This window comes from Sarcophilus harrisii, chromosome 5, assembly GCF_902635505.1.
Source record: "Sarcophilus harrisii chromosome 5, mSarHar1.11, whole genome shotgun sequence".
Classification (NCBI taxonomy): domain Eukaryota; kingdom Metazoa; phylum Chordata; class Mammalia; order Dasyuromorphia; family Dasyuridae; genus Sarcophilus; species Sarcophilus harrisii.
The window spans coordinates 20,834,550-20,852,364 of record NC_045430.1 but is presented as its reverse complement, the minus strand read 5'-3'; the positions used below and the strand labels follow the sequence as shown (position 1 = coordinate 20,852,364).

General features: G+C 38.3%; 1 protein-coding gene across 1 annotated transcript in view; it reads right to left on the bottom strand.

The window, feature by feature from the left end:
* Positions 1-17,815, bottom strand: part of ALDH1L2 (aldehyde dehydrogenase 1 family member L2) — a 68,465-nt gene that overhangs the window by 3,989 nt on the left and 46,661 nt on the right. The window contains exons 14-21 of the mRNA XM_031941042.1: positions 17,560-17,630; positions 17,363-17,468; positions 9,893-9,980; positions 7,170-7,263; positions 5,653-5,752; positions 3,238-3,336; positions 1,652-1,817; positions 378-483 (exon numbers count right to left, since the gene is read on the bottom strand). Of these exons, the coding sequence (XP_031796902.1) occupies positions 378-483; positions 1,652-1,817; positions 3,238-3,336; positions 5,653-5,752; positions 7,170-7,263; positions 9,893-9,980; positions 17,363-17,468; positions 17,560-17,630 (830 nt within the window). The remainder of the gene's footprint in view (positions 1-377; positions 484-1,651; positions 1,818-3,237; positions 3,337-5,652; positions 5,753-7,169; positions 7,264-9,892; positions 9,981-17,362; positions 17,469-17,559; positions 17,631-17,815) is intronic.

Sequence of the window (17,815 nt, the reverse complement as noted above, 5' to 3'; positions counted from 1 at the left end):
GGGGGGACTGAAAAAAAGGACCTCAGATTTGGTGGTGAGCCATTACTGAGTTGGGAAGAGCAGTACACTGTGAGTGGTAAGAGAGGAAGGAGAGGAAGATTGGGAATTACTGATGTGGTGAATTTGATGGGGAGATCATGAATAAATACTCCCTTGCAGTAGTAGCCAGAGTCTGGGTGTGGGCAGAAGGCCTAAGTTTGTGCCTGCCATAGTCAGCATGGTTTGATTTCCTCCAGCAGCCCTCAGTAATTCCAAGCCACTGTCACGCTCGATAGCAGAAGCCTCTGCCACATAGATTGCTCTGTGTGAATAATAACCCAGCAAAGAAAAAAAAAATCAAATTAAAATCTGAATTTAATTGAAAACAGCAAACTTACCCATTTTTAAATTTAGAAATGACCATAACAGGCCCAAAAGACTCCTCTTTGGCAAGGTACATGTGGTCTTCGACATCTGTGAACACAGTTGGCTCCATAAAAAAGCCTAATCCAGAAAAAGAGATATATAATTATGAATTTGCTTTATTAAGTCTCAATTTACTTTCTTCTGATTTAAATATAGTAGAGATCATAAAACTACATCTCTTGCCTTTTCATCTCACTTTGAGGTCTCCTCACCCTGGAAGATTTAATATCCACCTTGAAGTTTTCCCCTCTTGCAATCTCTCCCACCATGCTGGTTCCCCTTGCCTTTCTCCCATTCGTGAGAATGGCTCTCCTCCAAGGGCTGCCATTTTGGGGCTGGCCAGCAACCTTCATTCCTTTCTTTGCTAGATTTCTGACTTTCTGTACTTTACCAAGCTTACTCCCACCCCTACCTCACCCCAACTTTGTGCCTCCTTTTATCTCCCCTCCCTCACAGGGGGGACTGTGTCTTTTTGCCTGTGTTTGTTTGTATCCCGGTTCCTAACAGCACTTGGCACCTCAAGTTTTTAAATAAATGCCTACTTGATTGGGAATGTCATATTTATATTTTCTAGTCCATCACCAAGATATTGGGCTTATTTTACTTCCCTAGGACACAAACTTTATTTTGGGTAACAGAAATTTGTTTCCCCAGATAAACTCTCAAGATGGAATTTCAGAATACTTCAAATCAAATGTTACATGGCAGTTACTGGTTGTTGTCAGTAGAAAGAACAATGGATTCATAAAAGCTGGGCTTAATCTTAATTTGGACAATTTAGGACCTGAGTGATTGGGTAACTCATCCAGTCTGAGGCTCAGTTTTCTGACCCATAAAAATGGGGAGGTTGGACTTCATATCCTTCCAATTCTAAACCCTCTGTTCTTTTTGTTTACATAGTGTTTTACAGGCTCACATTCATTGTTTTATTTGAGTCTCACAACAAGCCTATAAAGTAGGTTGGATAAATATTCCTCCCCATTAAAAAAACTAAAAAGATCATGAAAACTATTTCATAGACATTAAGTGATATGGCCAAGAGAAGAGAGAACAGAGCTGAACATTCAAGTCATGAATTCACAGAGTTTTCCCTCTCCCTTATTCCACGGGCACCACAATTTCCCATCCAGGTGTGACGGGGCTGTGAGTAAGTAAGTGAGTAAGTAAAAATCCATTTTACATTTAGGGAAAAAAAGATGTTATAAAAATCTGGTTTATTAAAAAAAGGCATAGTGGCTGTTATTACCAGGTCTGGGGATTTGTCTTCCTCCATATACCAAAGTGGCTCCTTCTCTCACTCCCGTTTCACAGTATTGTAGAAGTTTGTCCAAGTGGGCCTTGTGATTCTGGGGCCCATGGTCAGTGGATCTGTCCAAGGGGTCACCGATTTTCATCTTTTTTATTTCTTCTACCTGTGGATCACCCCCAGTATATCAAACAAAATTTATAATTTATTAAACACAAGCTGAGTTAGTTCCTCTGAATTTCAATCCTTTAAAATGAACAAGCTATTCTTTTTTATTTACCTAAGAAACCAACAAAAGTACATTTCTACCAGGCTACATGGTAGAGATATTTTTAGGTCTCCTCAATGCCAGAAATCTAAAAAATTAACAATAGCCAACATTTGCACAGCGCTTAACTATGGGCCAGACAGTGTGTTAAAGACTTTATAATTATTTGATTTCATTCTCATAACAATGCTGGAAGGTAATTACAATTGTGATCTCCAAATTACAGATGAAGAAAATGAGAAAAACAGGGTCACTTGAAAGTGTCTGAGTCCAGATTTGAACTCAAAAAGATGAATCTAACTCCAGATGCAGTTCTCTGTGCATTATGGTACCGCTCCAGTGGCCCCTCTGTATTGTACATCAAAGCTTCTTAGGCTGTGGGTCATAACCCCATATGGAATCACAAAACTGGAAATTACGGATCACATAACCTCTTTAGGGCAGGCGTGACATTTTGGAGTTATACTATCTACACACCATGAATGTGGGGGTCATGAAAAATTTGGCAGTGGTTAAAAAGTAATAAATATTTCACTAAGATTTAGTTCTTTGTGGTAAAATAAACAAGTACACCCATCTTATTAGTATGCAAATTTGCCTTTGTCTTTAATAAATGGTAAAATTATATATATATGTAAATATACATACATACACATCAAAGAACTGTTTTAAAATAAATTTCTTTATGATTTATTGTCAGTAAATGTTTGATTTGTATATCTACTTTATATACCTATATAAAAGGTCATATAATGTGGTCACAAAATTTATGGGAGTCAAAAGTCAAAAAAGTTTAAGAAGCCCTGTTTTATTTGACCCAATAGGAAAAACCTTGACTACTGAGCTTATTTCATCAACTGTAGAATAAACCTATTGGACCTGGAGGAATTTTTAGATCTCCTTAAAGTTCTTAATTTCTTCTTCTTTTTTTTTTCTGAGGCAATTGGTGTTAAGTGACTTGCTCAAGGTCACACAGCAAGGACTCATTAAGTATCTGAGATCGGATTTGAACTCGGGTCCTCCTGACTTCAGGGCTGGTGCTCTATCCATTACACCAATTAACTTCCCTTAATTCTGGTTCTTAAAAATATATTTTCCAATTTTTCAGAACTACTTGTGTTACTGACTTGGAATAATCTGTTAAAAAAATACATTTGAAGATAATGGAAATATTGCTGAATAATAATAGTTCATGAGGAAAGGGACATAGGAGTTTTAACAGATGTAAAGTAGCAAGAAAGCCTGACGATAGACCTGGGGATGTTTAGCCCGGGCTAATAACATTTGCAGAATTCAGACAACATTTAGGATGTCTCACCACTCGATGCACAAATTCATCATGAATGGATTCTTCAACAAATAACCGGCCTGCTGCAATACAGTTCTCTCCCTTGTTGAAATAAACAGCTCCCATGCCCTTTGAAAAAAGAAAAGAAAGTCTTTTTTTATATAAATGCTACATTGGGGAATCTGATAAGTGTTTTTCTGCTTACACCATAGCTATTGGGTTAGCTATTAATTAAATTGGGGCCTAGAAACTACATTAGGCTATTTATTCATGCCCCTGACACCTGAGTTATATTTAGTGTTATATTTTTCCCTTCCTTCCTTTTCCCCTTTTGCTCATTAGCACTTCTAATATCATTTCTGATGACTACAAATTTAGATAACCATTTATTAAAGTTTGGAGAGGCTGAATTTGGCATCCACGGAGGACCTCATCTGGATTAAATATGAATCCTTACAATATTAAAATACTTGGTGAAAGAAATTATGTAAATGGCTTGGTGCTTTTTAAGCCATGTAAATTTAGAAAGAAAAATTAGGGAAAACTATGATTCTGATTTCAAGTTGTTGTCCATTATTATGCAGGAATGGCAAGATTTTAAAATATGGTCGAACTCAAGGCTTCACCTAGATATTAACATCCAGGTTCCAGTATATTTCCTTCAGGAAGTCTTCCTAGACTAAATAAAGACAATGTTTGATTCCTTTATCTTTTGTGTGCTGATGGCAAACCCTTACGGGTTTGGATCTTTTCTCTCTGTGGCCTATCTTGTTTATTTTGAATTGTGAACCTCTTGAGGGCAGGGGTGACATTTTAGAGTTATACTATACATTCTTGCCGCCACATCCATTTAAATTTTAGATTTCTGGTGATCAGCAAGGACCATACAACACCTCAGTTTAGAGTTACATTTCCTATATTGGTCTTATATTCATTTATCACAAGTAATTCTTTTTTTATAGCTTTTTATTGACAAAACAAACGCATGGGTAATTTTTCAACATTGACCCTTGGAAAAACTTCTGTTCCAACTTTTCCCCTCCTTCCCTCCACCCCAACTCCTAGATGGCAGGTAGTCCCATACATGTTAAATATGTTAAAGTATATGTTAAATACTATATATATATATATGTACATATTCATACAGTTATCGTGTTGCACAAGAAAAATTGGATTTAGAAAAAAGGTAAAAATAACCTGGGAAGAAAAACAAAAATACAAGCAAACAATAATAGAAAGAGTATAAATGCTATGTTGTATCACAAGTAATTCTAAGGATGGCTATTTATTTAATGAACATCTGCATTGTAAAAAGGTGAGCAGTGTGTGACAAGGTGACAGATTTCGCTCCCTTCTCACTCCTTTGCAATCTTTTATTTTTCCAATACTGTCCCTGCCTCTTGGAGAGTCCTTAGATATATAGCTGTGAAATCCAGGAGTAGAGATGTACCAGTAACGGTTATGAGTTAGTACACATCCCTATCAACCCTGGGTTTAAATGACATATTTTTTGATTTACTGCTTAGAGAGTTCCTTAAGTATATAGTTGTGAAATCCAGGAGTAGAGATGCACCAATAAAGATTATGAGTTAGTACACATTCCCTATCAATGCTGGATTTGAGTGACATAATTTTTGATTTGCTACATTACTGGCCCCAGTGAAATTAAAATTCAGTCTCCTTCAACTGTTAAGACTTCCCCAATCTGGGCTGCAGCTCCTCAGTAATATTGGGTAGTCAATATACCAAGGCAGTGATGGATTGGCACATTTGCTCTATTTAGCCAAAAAGTTACTCAGGGCTAGAATAGTGGAGAGCTGCTAAAACCCTTCCAGGGGTAAGGAGAAGACTGGTTTAGAATCTTTGCTTTAGCAGATCTGTCAAGCTTGAACTCACTTCTCTCCTTAAGAAGCCAAGCCCAAAAGAATACACCTTACAAATTCAATATAGTGCTTTCTTCCTAGGAAAGTCACATTCACTAAGCCTCTGGATAAATGCTCCCTGTGGGTAACAATTACCCACTTAATTGAAGTACCTTCCAGATTGCTTCCTAATTTCATTGCTGCATAGATTTATATGCAAATTTAGCAAGGACAAATTATATTCTCAGATTGGAAAACCATTAAAAATAATCTAACAAGAATGAACTTAAAAAAAAGAAAGTCTTTTATTCCCACCCAGTGGAAAACACATATTATGTTAAGTCCTTGAAATGTAATCATTGAGGAGGCAGATTGGATAGCATATTGATTAGGATTGCTTCCCTCTTACCATTCTCATGTTTAGTATTTTATTTTTCCCCCAGTTACATGAAAACAATCTTAAACATTTGCTTTTTAAAACTTTTGAGTTCTAGATTCTCTCCCTTCCTCCCTCTCCTGCCTCCTCATTAAAAAAGTCCAAGCAAAGTCATGAAAACCCTTCCATAAAAGCCATCTCTCTCACCATTCTCACAGCTTTGTCGAGTTCACAGTCGCTGAATATGATCAGCGGGGACTTGCCACCAAGTTCCAGGGAAACTTTCTTCAAGTTACTCACAGCACAGCTTTGGGGAAAGCAGAGGGAAAAATAAGCATTTCAGACAAATCAGATCCCCTTTCCTTTTTGCCTCTCACCCCTTAGTTTAGGGATGTGTGGGGGGGATAGTAACTACCTAAGAGCAACTGAGGGCTACAGTGTGGGGCCACTGCTGTGACAAAGGCCGGGCACACTGGCCCAGGCCTGGATGCTTCGTTCCTGACCCTGGGGACCTGTGGTCCAAGGCTTTGACCTCTCATTTCTTAGCCCTGAGCCACACTTCCAAAGCACCTTTTCTATCCTTCCCTGGGCCCACCTTTGCACTGAAATCCCTGAATATGAAGGGGTGTTGAGGGGGCCTGTCCCTCTAAGTGACAGCCACAGGAAGGGGAGGCTGGTTCTATCCTTCAGCCTTATTTTGGAAATCGTATTAAAGAGCCCAGGGACATGACCTGGTCCAGCTGTTAGGAGTAGGAGAAGGAACCATATGATGATCTGCCACTGCTCTGAAAAATCCTACCCACACCCAGAGAAGGAACTGACTGTGACTGAATATAGACTGAAGCATTCTCTCTCAGTGTCTCTTTCTCTATCCCTCTCTCTGTGTCTCTCTGACTCTGTTTTTCTCTCTCTGTCAATCTCTCTCTCTCTGTGTCTCTGTCTCTATTTCTCTCCCTCCATCCCTCCTCTCTCTCTGTCTCTGTCTCTCTCTCTGACTTTCTCTCTGTCTCTGTCTCTTTTTATTTTCTCTATGTGTGTGTGTGTGTGTATCTCCCTTCTACACCTCTCTCATTCTCTGTCTCTGTCTCTCATTTTTCTTGAGGATTTTTTTTGGTGGGGGGAGATCTGTGTTTTCCTTCACAACTTGACTTCTATAGAAATATTTTGTATAACTTTGCATGTGCTGTCTTAATGGGGATTGGGAGTGGGGATAAGGGAGAGAATTTAGGACTCAAAAGTTTAAAAAACAAATATAAAAAATTGTTTTAAGTGTAACTGGGAAAAAATAAACTTAATTTTGAAAAAGAAAATAATCAAGATATCATGGAGCAAATTTTTAAAAAGGAGATGGTAGAAGAAATGGACTTTCCCTCTGAACTCCAAAAGATTCAGCAGGAGATGCTGGGAAGCACATAGGACATCGACGGCCATGGATCGGTTACATGTTGACTTGGAATAAGCAACACAGACTTGTTTGGTCTAAGAAAAGGGTTTTTCCAGGAGCCCCGAACTGACAGAATTTGTGTGGAGTGTGGCACTTTGGGTCTTAGTTGTGGATTTACTAGACAGAGGCACCTCGGGGGCTGTGCAGTTCTGCCAACTGGGCATCTGGGAGCTGAGAGTGTGTCCGGCACAGAGGAGCCAAGCAAGGCTCTCCTTCACTCCTGCTCCCCCCAGCCTAAGGGGAGAGTTTAATTCCCTTTGCAGAAAGACAACACTCCCACCTCTTCATAATCTGTTTGCCAATCGCCGTGGAACCCGTGAAGCCGAGTTTGCGAATGTCTGGGTGTTCAGATAAGCGCTGTCCAGCTAAGCCACCTGCAGAATGGGGAACAAAACCTAAATTATAAAATCCTTCTTAAATTCCAGTTAGGATAAAAGAAGAAATGATGGAAAATACAATTAAAATCAAATTTTAAATAAAGTTAAATTGGACAAACTTGAACTAAGAAATTTTTTTCTACAAGGCAAAAAATAATACCTAGAACTTGGTTGTCCAAAATGACAACTTTTTGTTTACCATGGAACTTTATTATAATTCTTCTGGACTTTTCTACCCTCAAAAGTATTTTTAAGTGGGGCATTATATTCTTTTCCATTTTGCATTTGGATCAAATTGGCCTCTAAGTTCAAGGCTGAGTATTTCCAAACTGGAGCAGGTCCCCAGAAGGGTGACCAGGCTGGTGAGGGGCCTAGAGATGTAGGAACCCACTGATTATAAGGTGGTGTCCCTTTCTGGTGGAAGAGGACCAATGACCTTCAGACGGTGACATCCTGACTTGCAAGTGCATTGGACTTAAGTGAGGCAGGACTGTGCAAAGTCATCAGCCTGACCCTCTCCTCAGAGTGACTGGTGATGGCCCTGTACACCTCTTGTAGTACCCCAGAGCTGGGAAGAGCAGAGGTCAGGTCTTGCATTTGTCTCATATTAGCTCCTTAACTCTAGGAAAGTCACTCATCCTCTCAATGCCCCCAGCATTTCTATAAATGTAGGGAGATGCCATCCTGCAGGGAGAGAGGGAGGGCCTTTCTCCTTATACGAGTGAAATCCGAGGTCCAGTTCCTATCTCCAGTCCCTGTGAATTTGTTGCTCAGTCACTGTCTGAATCTCTGGGACCCCATGGACCGTGTGATTTTCTTGATTAAGATACTGGAGTTGTTTGCCTTAATCCACTGGGGAAGGAAACGGTTTGTCAGGTTGGGTGACTTGTTCAGAGTCACTCAGCTAGTAAGTATCTGAGGCAGATTTGGACTCCCTGATTCCAAGTGAGCACTCTATCCATTAAGCCTAGCTGCCTCCTATGAATATATTCTGTCAACTGCTGTGGAACTTGAACTAACAATCTCATCTTCCATGATGGTTACTTTGAGCTTTAATCTCTCAAATTAAAACTAGATACACATGTGGTTTTTCTGCTTTTTCTTTTTATAAAAATATTGACTTCTACATCGTACACAGCAACAACAAGATTATATGATGATAAATTCTGATAGATGTTCCTCTTTTCAACAGTGAGTGATTCAGGCCAGTTCCAATGGACTTGTGGTGGAAAGAGCCATTGCACCCAGAGAGAGGACTGTGCTGACTGAATATGGATCACAGGATAGTGTTTTTACTCTTTTTGTTGTTTGTTTGTTTGCTTTTTTTTCTTTTTTGATCTGATTTTTTTTTGTGCAGCATCATAATTGTGGACGTATGTATACAAGAACTACACATGTTTAATCTATATTAGATTACTTGCTTCTAGGGGAGGAGCTGTAGGGAAGAGAGGGAGAAAAATTAGGAACACAAGGTTTTGCAAGTGTGAATGCTGAAGACTACACATATATTTTGAAAATAAAAACCTATTATTATTATTAAAATATTGACTTCTAGAAATAATCTTTCATGAAATAAAAGACATGATTTCAACATCGAGAAGACTTAAATTTAATAGACCAAATGACAGGTACTGCCATTCAGATTAAGCAAGCCCAATTGGCTGTCTGTTCATTAGAGAAAAAAAAAAATTCGATTTCTCTCTGGGAAAGTTGAAAAGGAAAGAGCATTTGATTTCCCATGAGCTGTAGGTTCTCCAGTTTCTTGGTCATGAAAGTTCCAAATGTTTGTTTGCTCTTAACTTCTCTCTTGTTAGTAGCAGAATGAGGGGAGCAGTAGTAGTAGCAGATTTGGGGCTCTGGGGAAGCCCAGAGCAGTCAGCACCAGTGGTTTTGGGTCAGCTTGAGAACAAGTTGGATCTGAGCCTTGTCCCCATATGATTCCATGGGAAGAGTGGCTAAAGATAGTCACTGGGCGAAGCGAAAAAATCACCATCAGCTTGAATTTTATAGTTAAAATCAAGATCAAAGCCTTAACATTAAGGGAGACCTGTTTATTGTGCTACAAACTGAAGGGATATTATTTTATCTTAGTGGTCCTTATTTATGTTTGAAATGTTTTGGTTATGAATTCGGCACTGGTAAAAATCTAAAATGAAATGTTTAACAACCAGCTTTCCAGGAAAAAAAAAGTACCCTTGTACACCTTTTTAAAGCTAATTTCCATTATTGACATTTCCTCCATCAGTTTTTTAAGCAATCAATAAGACAATAAACAACATTACATCAACCCCTAGGCTGTAGCTGCTGATTTCTGGGGTATAAATGCTGACACTGAACAGCTGGCTCTCCCAGATAGAGTTACCCTCCTCCTTTCTCCTCTTCTGATTATTTTCCTGGGAGTTAGTTAAGAGGTAAACTGTGCTTGGTATCTGAGTCTTGCAGTTGTAGTTTCTTTGGCTTCTCTTACTGTCAAGGCAACCCTGAGCAATTCCAACAGCAACGAGACCCTTCTCCAGTCCAATATTCCCACTTGGGATTGCCCCACAGGGTTGCAGGAGGAACATAAAGATCCAGCTGGTCCCAACCCAGCCCTTATGGCAAAACAACTGGGGAAATGGGGTTTTACCTGAGCCAGGAATGATATTGATCACTCCCTTTGGAAAGCCGGCCTTGGCGGAGAGCTCTGCAAACTTCAGGGCCGTCAGAGGTGTGACCTACAGGAAAACAAATCCAATTAGGTTGGGATGGACCCAATTCTAGGAAACGCTCCCACAAACTGAGTGCCTATGGGCTCTGCCACACAATTCAGAGGGAAAAAAACAAAGATGCGAGGAGATTGTGTCAGCCCCAGCATCTGTCTGGAGGCTAAGATACAGGATCTGGAGGTAGGAGGGCTGCAACCCATCCTTCTTACTGAATCTAGGTAGGAAAAAAACTGAATAATGTCGTGAAGGTAACAGTAATAACATGTCACCTTTGCTTAGCACTTTGATGTTTATTTAAACAGACAAACATGGATAGAGCACCAAAAAGACATTAAAATTGAAAGCTAAGAAATGGAGTTGGGGCACACTTTCTGACCCAGCACTCTTTCTTACTATAGTAAGAGTTGATGATAATAATAATAATACAATTTATATATTACTTAAAGGTTTGCAAAGCACTTGAAAAATATCATTTTATCCTCAGGACAACTCTGGGAGGAGGTAGGTGCTAATATTATCACTATTTTACTGATGAGGAAACTGAGACAGAGAGAAGTTAAGTGGCTTGCCTAGGATCACATAGTCAGCAGATGTCAAGAGGAGGACTTGAACTGAGGTCCTTTCTTGGCTCCTAAGCCAGTTCTCCATCTATTAAGCCAGAGGTTCTCAAAGTTTAGCCTAAGGACTCTTAAGAATCTCTAAGTCTTTATCAGAAATCTTGCAGGGTCAAAAGTTTTCAGAGTAGTATGCTTCTCTTTAGGGAAAAAAGCAAACACTAGGTGCTTAATAAATGTTCACTGAGTGAACTAACCTGTCACGATGAGTGTGAGGGGATTCTACACTTGCTTTATAAAAGGAATAAACAGATTCGAGAGATCCTGAATTGCAGAATCTTGACTTCCCATTTCAGCAATCTCAATGATTAGCTGATATGCCAGTTCACACAAAGAAAACTACAAGACCAAGGACCAGTATAGATTTAATCATTTTGCTGAATATCTAAATTATGGCTGTTTATGAAAAATTTAAATTGAATTGTTTTCATAAACACATTTAAAAAATCATATAAATCTATAAATACATAGTTAACACTACTTGAATTATAAATGTTACTAATTCTATTTAGTTGGTATTCATGCTCTTTAATTTGCTAGAAACCCTTAAGAACAAACTACTGAATTAAATATATATATATATATATATATATATATATACACACACATACATTTATATACGTATACACTGAATTATAAATGTTACTAATTCTATTTAGTTGGCATTCATGATCTTTAATTTGCTAGAAACCCTTAAGAACAAATTACTGAATTACTTATACACACACACACACACACACACACACACACACACACACACACATTTATATACGTATACACTGAATTATAAATGTTACTAATCCTATTTAGTTGGTATTTATGCTCTTTAATTTACTAGAAACCTTAATAAACTACTGAATTAAATATATATGTACGTATATATACACATATACAGAATTATAAATGTTACTAATTTTATTTAGATGGTATTTATGCTCTTTAATTTGCTAGAAACTCTTAAGAACAAATTATTGATATATACATGTATATATATATATATATATATATATACACTGAATTATATATGTTTCTAATTCTATTTAATTGGTATTCATGCTCTTTAATTTGCTAAAATCCTTAAGAACAAATTACTAAATGTTATGTTTATTCTGCATCTCCAGGTATCTGGATCACTTTAGGATTCAACTTGAAGACCACCTTTACTGTGGATGACAGATTATTTAGTGGGATGGAAACCAGGAAAGAAAAAGCTCAGTTGCTATGGAAATATGTGAAGAAGAGAAACAGGTAAACTGAGCCAGGCATCTGCCAAAGACATACTGCCCAATCAAATTAAGGTCCCTTTGCAGCTCTGTCTGATACAAAGTGATTTGTCACCTTCCAGGCTCTATGTGGATGAATTGAACTGTGCCTTTTTTTGTAAAGCGATTGATTATGTAATATTTGTTTTGTTCCCTGACTTGAAAATAAAATAAATTAACGTGGCCAATAATAGAGCCCAAACCATTCTGGACCTGTAGTCTTCGGCCTTGTTACAGAGCCCAGATATAATGGAAATGACTGATTTTAATTCCAGCCACACTGAACCTGTGATATTCTTCAGGGACAACCCAGTAACTAAGAAAACTTTGTGCTTCAACAACAAGAATGTGATTAGGGAGAAAAAGCGGGGGGGAGTCAGATTTCAGCTTTTGAAGTAGGGATTTTAGCCCACATTAAAATTCTCATAAGTTGCATCAAATCCACCTATAAAAATAATACTTAACAAAACTAATATATAAAAGGTTGGATATATGTAGTTATAGTTAGTAAAGAGCTCTGTGCTCCATGATCATAATAGCACAGGAAGTAAAGAAAAATACAAAATGGTCCTTTCTCCCACATTACCTCCTTCTGTTCTGCTGTGATAGTCATAGAATAGCAGAAAAGGAAGAAAGGGTTTTAAGAGTTACAGTTTTTAGACCATTCATAAAGCTGGAAGGTAGCTGTTGGTTCCCTAAGTGGGAAAACTTCTTCCAGTGACCAAGTAAATCATACCAGAGGAGCAAAATTATGTGATCCTTGATAGTCTCAATATGACCCAAAGCAGAAAACAGCAGAAAGTTGTCACTAAATGGAACAAGAGCTCAAGGTTCTCCTTGGAAAGCATTGATTTTATCCATTGTCCAAAAGTAGCATGGAATGCTCTATGGTCTAAAGCTGGTATTGTAATGCTCTTGATAAATATTGCAAAAAGACCATCATGTAAATGATCACAACTTATGCAGTAATTTCTGTTGTAGAAAATGAAGAAACTGAGAAATTCTACAAAGCTTGGTAAGACCCTCCCAATAAAATCAGACCTCACTATAGTACTTGGTGACTTCAGTACAAAGGTGAGAATATAGGTAAGGAGTATGAGAATGGCTAGAATATAAGGTTCAGGAATAGGGGAGGAGTGAAGCCCAAAATGTGAACACTACATAGATACCTCAGTTCTAAACTTTGTGAACACTTCCTTTATAAAAAGAAATGGAAAGCGCTAGATACTTAAGTATTGATCTCACAAAAATAAAATCTATTACATACGAAAAGGCACTGATGCAGGAGTCATTCCTGAATGTATTGTCCACTATAGTCAGATTGTTTTCTTGTTACAACAAAGTAATCAATAAAAACAAATCCAACCAACCTTATTTAGCTATGTTATTGGGGCTGAAAAATGAAAGTGGAGGGAGAGAAAGATAGATCTGGACCATAACCATTTATTAAAGGAGATGTTTAACTGATATAAATCAATTATCATAACAAAACAATTAAATATCCCTCTTCCTCAACCACTACATTGTCAACTTGCCAAGTACAGAAAGATGGCACCCTAAGGCAATGCTGGCTCAGAACAAACTTGTTTATCTAATTTTATAGAGAAAGATGGCAGGTAATTATAAGCCACATTATCTCATAAAATACTAAGAAACAATGGAAGGAAAAAATCAGTTTAACTAAAAAAGGTAAACAAGTTAGTCAAGTACCTAGATTCTATTAAGCTAAGTAATATCAAGGACATGTAAGGATGAGACAAAAATAAAAACTATGAGCAAATAAAGATAACATAAGGTGGGTTTTTAAAAAAAAATTTCCCTGAAATAAAAAAAAATCCCTTGTTTTAAGGGATGGATCTTGGAGAGAGAAAAAGGGAAGAGGTTCAAGGGAAAACAAAGGTAAGGTAAAAACAAAAATCATTAAAAAAAATGTGCAGAGATGTTTATAAGCAACTCTGTTGGTCAAGGCTCTTGACCTCTCCCAGATGCATTTTCCTCCTCTGTAAAATAAGGAGGTGGGCCCAGGGGCCTTCCTGTTCCAGAGAGATTGTCCTATGATGCTCTGACAGGGAAGCTACCACATGGGGCCTGGATGTGCGTGCAGAGCAGGCAGAAGTAACCCCAAAAGGACCGAGCTGGACTGGGCCAACGAGGCCTGCTTGTCCTGGAAACAACAGTGATGAGGTCGAGGTTGAAATATCTAGTTCAAAATAAACATGTGACAAATTCACAATGGCCAATCTCTTTGCCAAAAACGAAGGTTTATTTAGGAGAAGAGCTTACAGACAAAAATAAGAGATATAAAAGGCACCAGGAGTGGTAAAAATGAAATAAAGTTGGGAGAGCATATAGTTATTAAGGAAAAAGACAAGGTCCCCTGAGGAACTCACAGTTAATCAGGAGAAAGGAAGTACTCCATGACGGGGGAGAAAGCCATTGACTGGCAGGGTAGGCTAACCAGAATTAGCTAGACTAAGGAAAATGGCACCTGTAAAAGAAAGGCACTATGAAGAAAAGAGAGTAATTCATAGTGGGATTAGCCCTGAAGAGAATTTAGAAAAGATCTTCATCATAATTTGATCTTTTATACAGGGAATATAGCCTTGGGGATTGCAAAGGTGCCAGCTGAAGAAGGGTCAGGGAGCAGACCAGGTCCCAGACCTGCCTAAAGATAGTCTGGGAAACTTAACTTTCTTTTTGTATGCAATTATGGTTGATATAATCTACAACTGTCTTAATTTATGATGATAAAACAATCTGGGAGAGTTAAGTTCCATCAAGATTGTCTCAGAGGTTGCTGGGAATGTCTGTAAAGATGCTAATTAGATGAGAGCTGGGATGGATGAATTAACAATAGACTTGGACTTCACATTATTTTATATGAACAGGATTTGGGGTCCTTCCTGACAGAAAGAGAGTAAGTCATATCAGTTCTAGGCTTTTCTTTATCTATTAAAAAGTCAATCCCTCAATCGATAAACATTTGTCAATCACCTACTATGTGCCAGGTATTATGCTAAGTGCTGGGAATACAAAAAGAAGCAAAAGGGAATCCCTGCCTTCAAGCAGCTTACAGTCAAGTGGATTCAAGCTCGAGATCTATGATCTATTAATTCTTTTATCTTTATCATCACACCATTGATGGAAAAAGGTATAAGATAAGCACTTGCCCTGTGCTCACTCTTGGTTTCTCCACAATGGTCCTTCTCTGCATACATGAAAATCATTTTTTAAGCTTTTTATTTACAAAACATATGTATAGGTAATTCTTCAACATTGACCCTTGCAAAACCTTCTGTTCCAAATTTTTCCCTCCTTTCCTCTATCCCCTCTTCTAGATGGCAGATAGTCCAATACATGTTAAATATGTTAAAATATATGTTAAATCCAACATATCATACATAAAAATACAGAGACCTTGCTGTATATAACATAGCCACTGGTGTTTGACAGCCCTCTGATGATTAGGATGACAGAGGCAGGCAACAGAAGGTCACACATATTCATCAAAGGTATTGATTGGTCATTGTCATGAGGGAAAGTCAGGACAGAAGCTGAGTTCATTTCTTGGACCCTTCACTGGATCTCCACCATGACAATGACAAAATTTACTTTGAGAGGTGAGGCTCTCCAGACCTAGCTGATTACAGAAGACGTTGTACTTATTGGATCAAGCCTTGGGACAATACAGAGTCTTTAGGTGGAATATGGATAGATAGAATAGTGGACAGAGAACTCGGCCTGAAGTCAGGAAGGCCTGAATTCAATCTGGTATCAGACATTTATTAGTTGTATGACCCCCGGACCAAGTCCCTTAACCCTGTTTGCCTCAGTTTCCTCCACTGTAAAATGGGGATAACAATAGCTCTATCTCCCAGAGTTGTTGTGAGAATCCAATGAAATAATTGTAAAGCACTTGGTAGATAATAAACACTATATAAATATTTAGTTATTATTCAGAGATTTATAATCATTCAAAGGATTTTAGATGAGCTAACTAAAAAGAAAAAACTAAATGGTCAAAGAATGCCTATTGTTTAGATGGCAATAAGAAGATGAATGGACAAATTGCATATGTTAATGTATGAACTCTATCCTGTTTATTGCAAAAGGGCACCGAGTTGAGCCAACTGAATGGGAAGAGGAAGAGGAAGATAGCCTGGGTGGCCAATGGGAAATTGCAAAGTTCTTTTAATGACTAAGTTTTTCTCTTAAAAAAGGTTCACTTTTTAAATATTAGTGTTATTGTAATTTTTAAAATATGTATAATTTGTTTTCCCTCAATTACATATTAACATTAATACGTAAACATAACATCTCCACTAATATATTAACATACAATTTTTAACATTTAGAAAAAGTTTGGAATTCCAAATTTTATCTCTCCTTTTCTCCTTTCCCCCTCCCTAAGATGGTAAGCAATCAGATGTGTGTTAAATATTATTTTAAAATTCATTTCTCAATAATAATAATCTATTTTCTTCCCTACCATTGTTAAAAAAGGGGGGACCCTTGAAACAAATATAGATAATCAAATAAAACAAATCCCAGCATTGGCTATGCCCCCAAAATGCATGTCTCCTCATTCTGCTTCCTGAGTCCACCTGTATCAGGAGGCAGGTAGCAGCTTCCTGAGTCTAATAACCGTAGTACCCTTAGGCTTTCCATACATCTGGGAATTATGTAACACAATCTGAAGAAGCTTGAAGTGGTCCTCCACAAGCCTCCCACACTCTCCTAAGCATGAGCCCCCTCTAAAGCTCTTGTCTGATTGGCGCAGGATAGCATGAGGTGTTGCCATATATGACAAATTTTAAAATATATTTGTGAGAGGAAGTGAGGAGAAAAAGAAGGGAGCAAGAGAGATTGAGTAAAAGAGTGAGGTAAGGGGAGAGAAGGAAGAGAGAAGGAGACAGAGAGAGACAGACAGGACAGAAATTCAGAGACAGAGGCAGAGAGAATGAGACAGAGCGAGACAGAAAAAGAGAGCGAGTGAGAGAGAGACAGAGAGACAGAGAAAGAGAGCGAGAAAGAGAGAGAGAGAGAGAGAGAGAGAGAGAGAGAGAGAGAAAGAGAAAGAGAAAGAGAGAGAAAGAGAGACAGGATAGAAATTCAGAGACAGAGAGACAGAAAAACAGAGGCAGAGAGAGAATGCACATAAGAAGGGATCCTAAAAGAAATTATTTAAAAGAATGGCATGGCTATGCCAGTGGAGGGAAGGGCAAGAGTTGGCGCCATCATGGAAAGGCTATAAGGCTACATGATGTACTTATCTGAAGACCATCCTAGCTAAATATGGAGAGAATCAAGACCAAAAGGTTGATAGCAGATGGCATTTTTTATTTATTTATTTATTTTTTTGTCTAGAGAGACTCACTGGCATTATCTCTTAATGTGTGAAGGGACTGTGCCTTGCATGGGTGGGGGAAGTCCCTGGCCGGATGCATTCATTGCTCCTTTCAGTCTCAGAAATATGAGGAGCGTAGTGGCTGAATCTCTGCTTTTCCCATTTTACCTGCGCTGGCTTGAGCACCAAAGTATTCCCTGCTGCCAGACAGGCTGCGCTCTTCCACGCCAGCATCATTAAGGGATAATTCCAAGGAATGATAATTGCACAGATGCTGCAGAGGGAAAAAAACAAAGCAATAAACCACTTAGTTTCAGTTCTAATTGGATAAACCCTAAAAAGTCACAGGAGAACCGTCCTCTTACCCTAGAGGTTCTTTCTTGGTGAAGGTCAGGTTACGGTTGGGGCGTGCTTGGTTAATTGGAATTGTAGAACCCTAAAAAAAAAAAAAAAGGATTTGATACCAACAGAAGGACATGGATTCCACTTTCTAGAAAAGCCCATCTCTATCCTTCCATCTGCTGACTGCCCCAGTAAGTTTTACTTCCTTCAGGAAGATCATCATGGGCAAGAGCGATAAAATCAGAAATAACGACCTTTTGGCCTCAGCCTTCCTGGTCA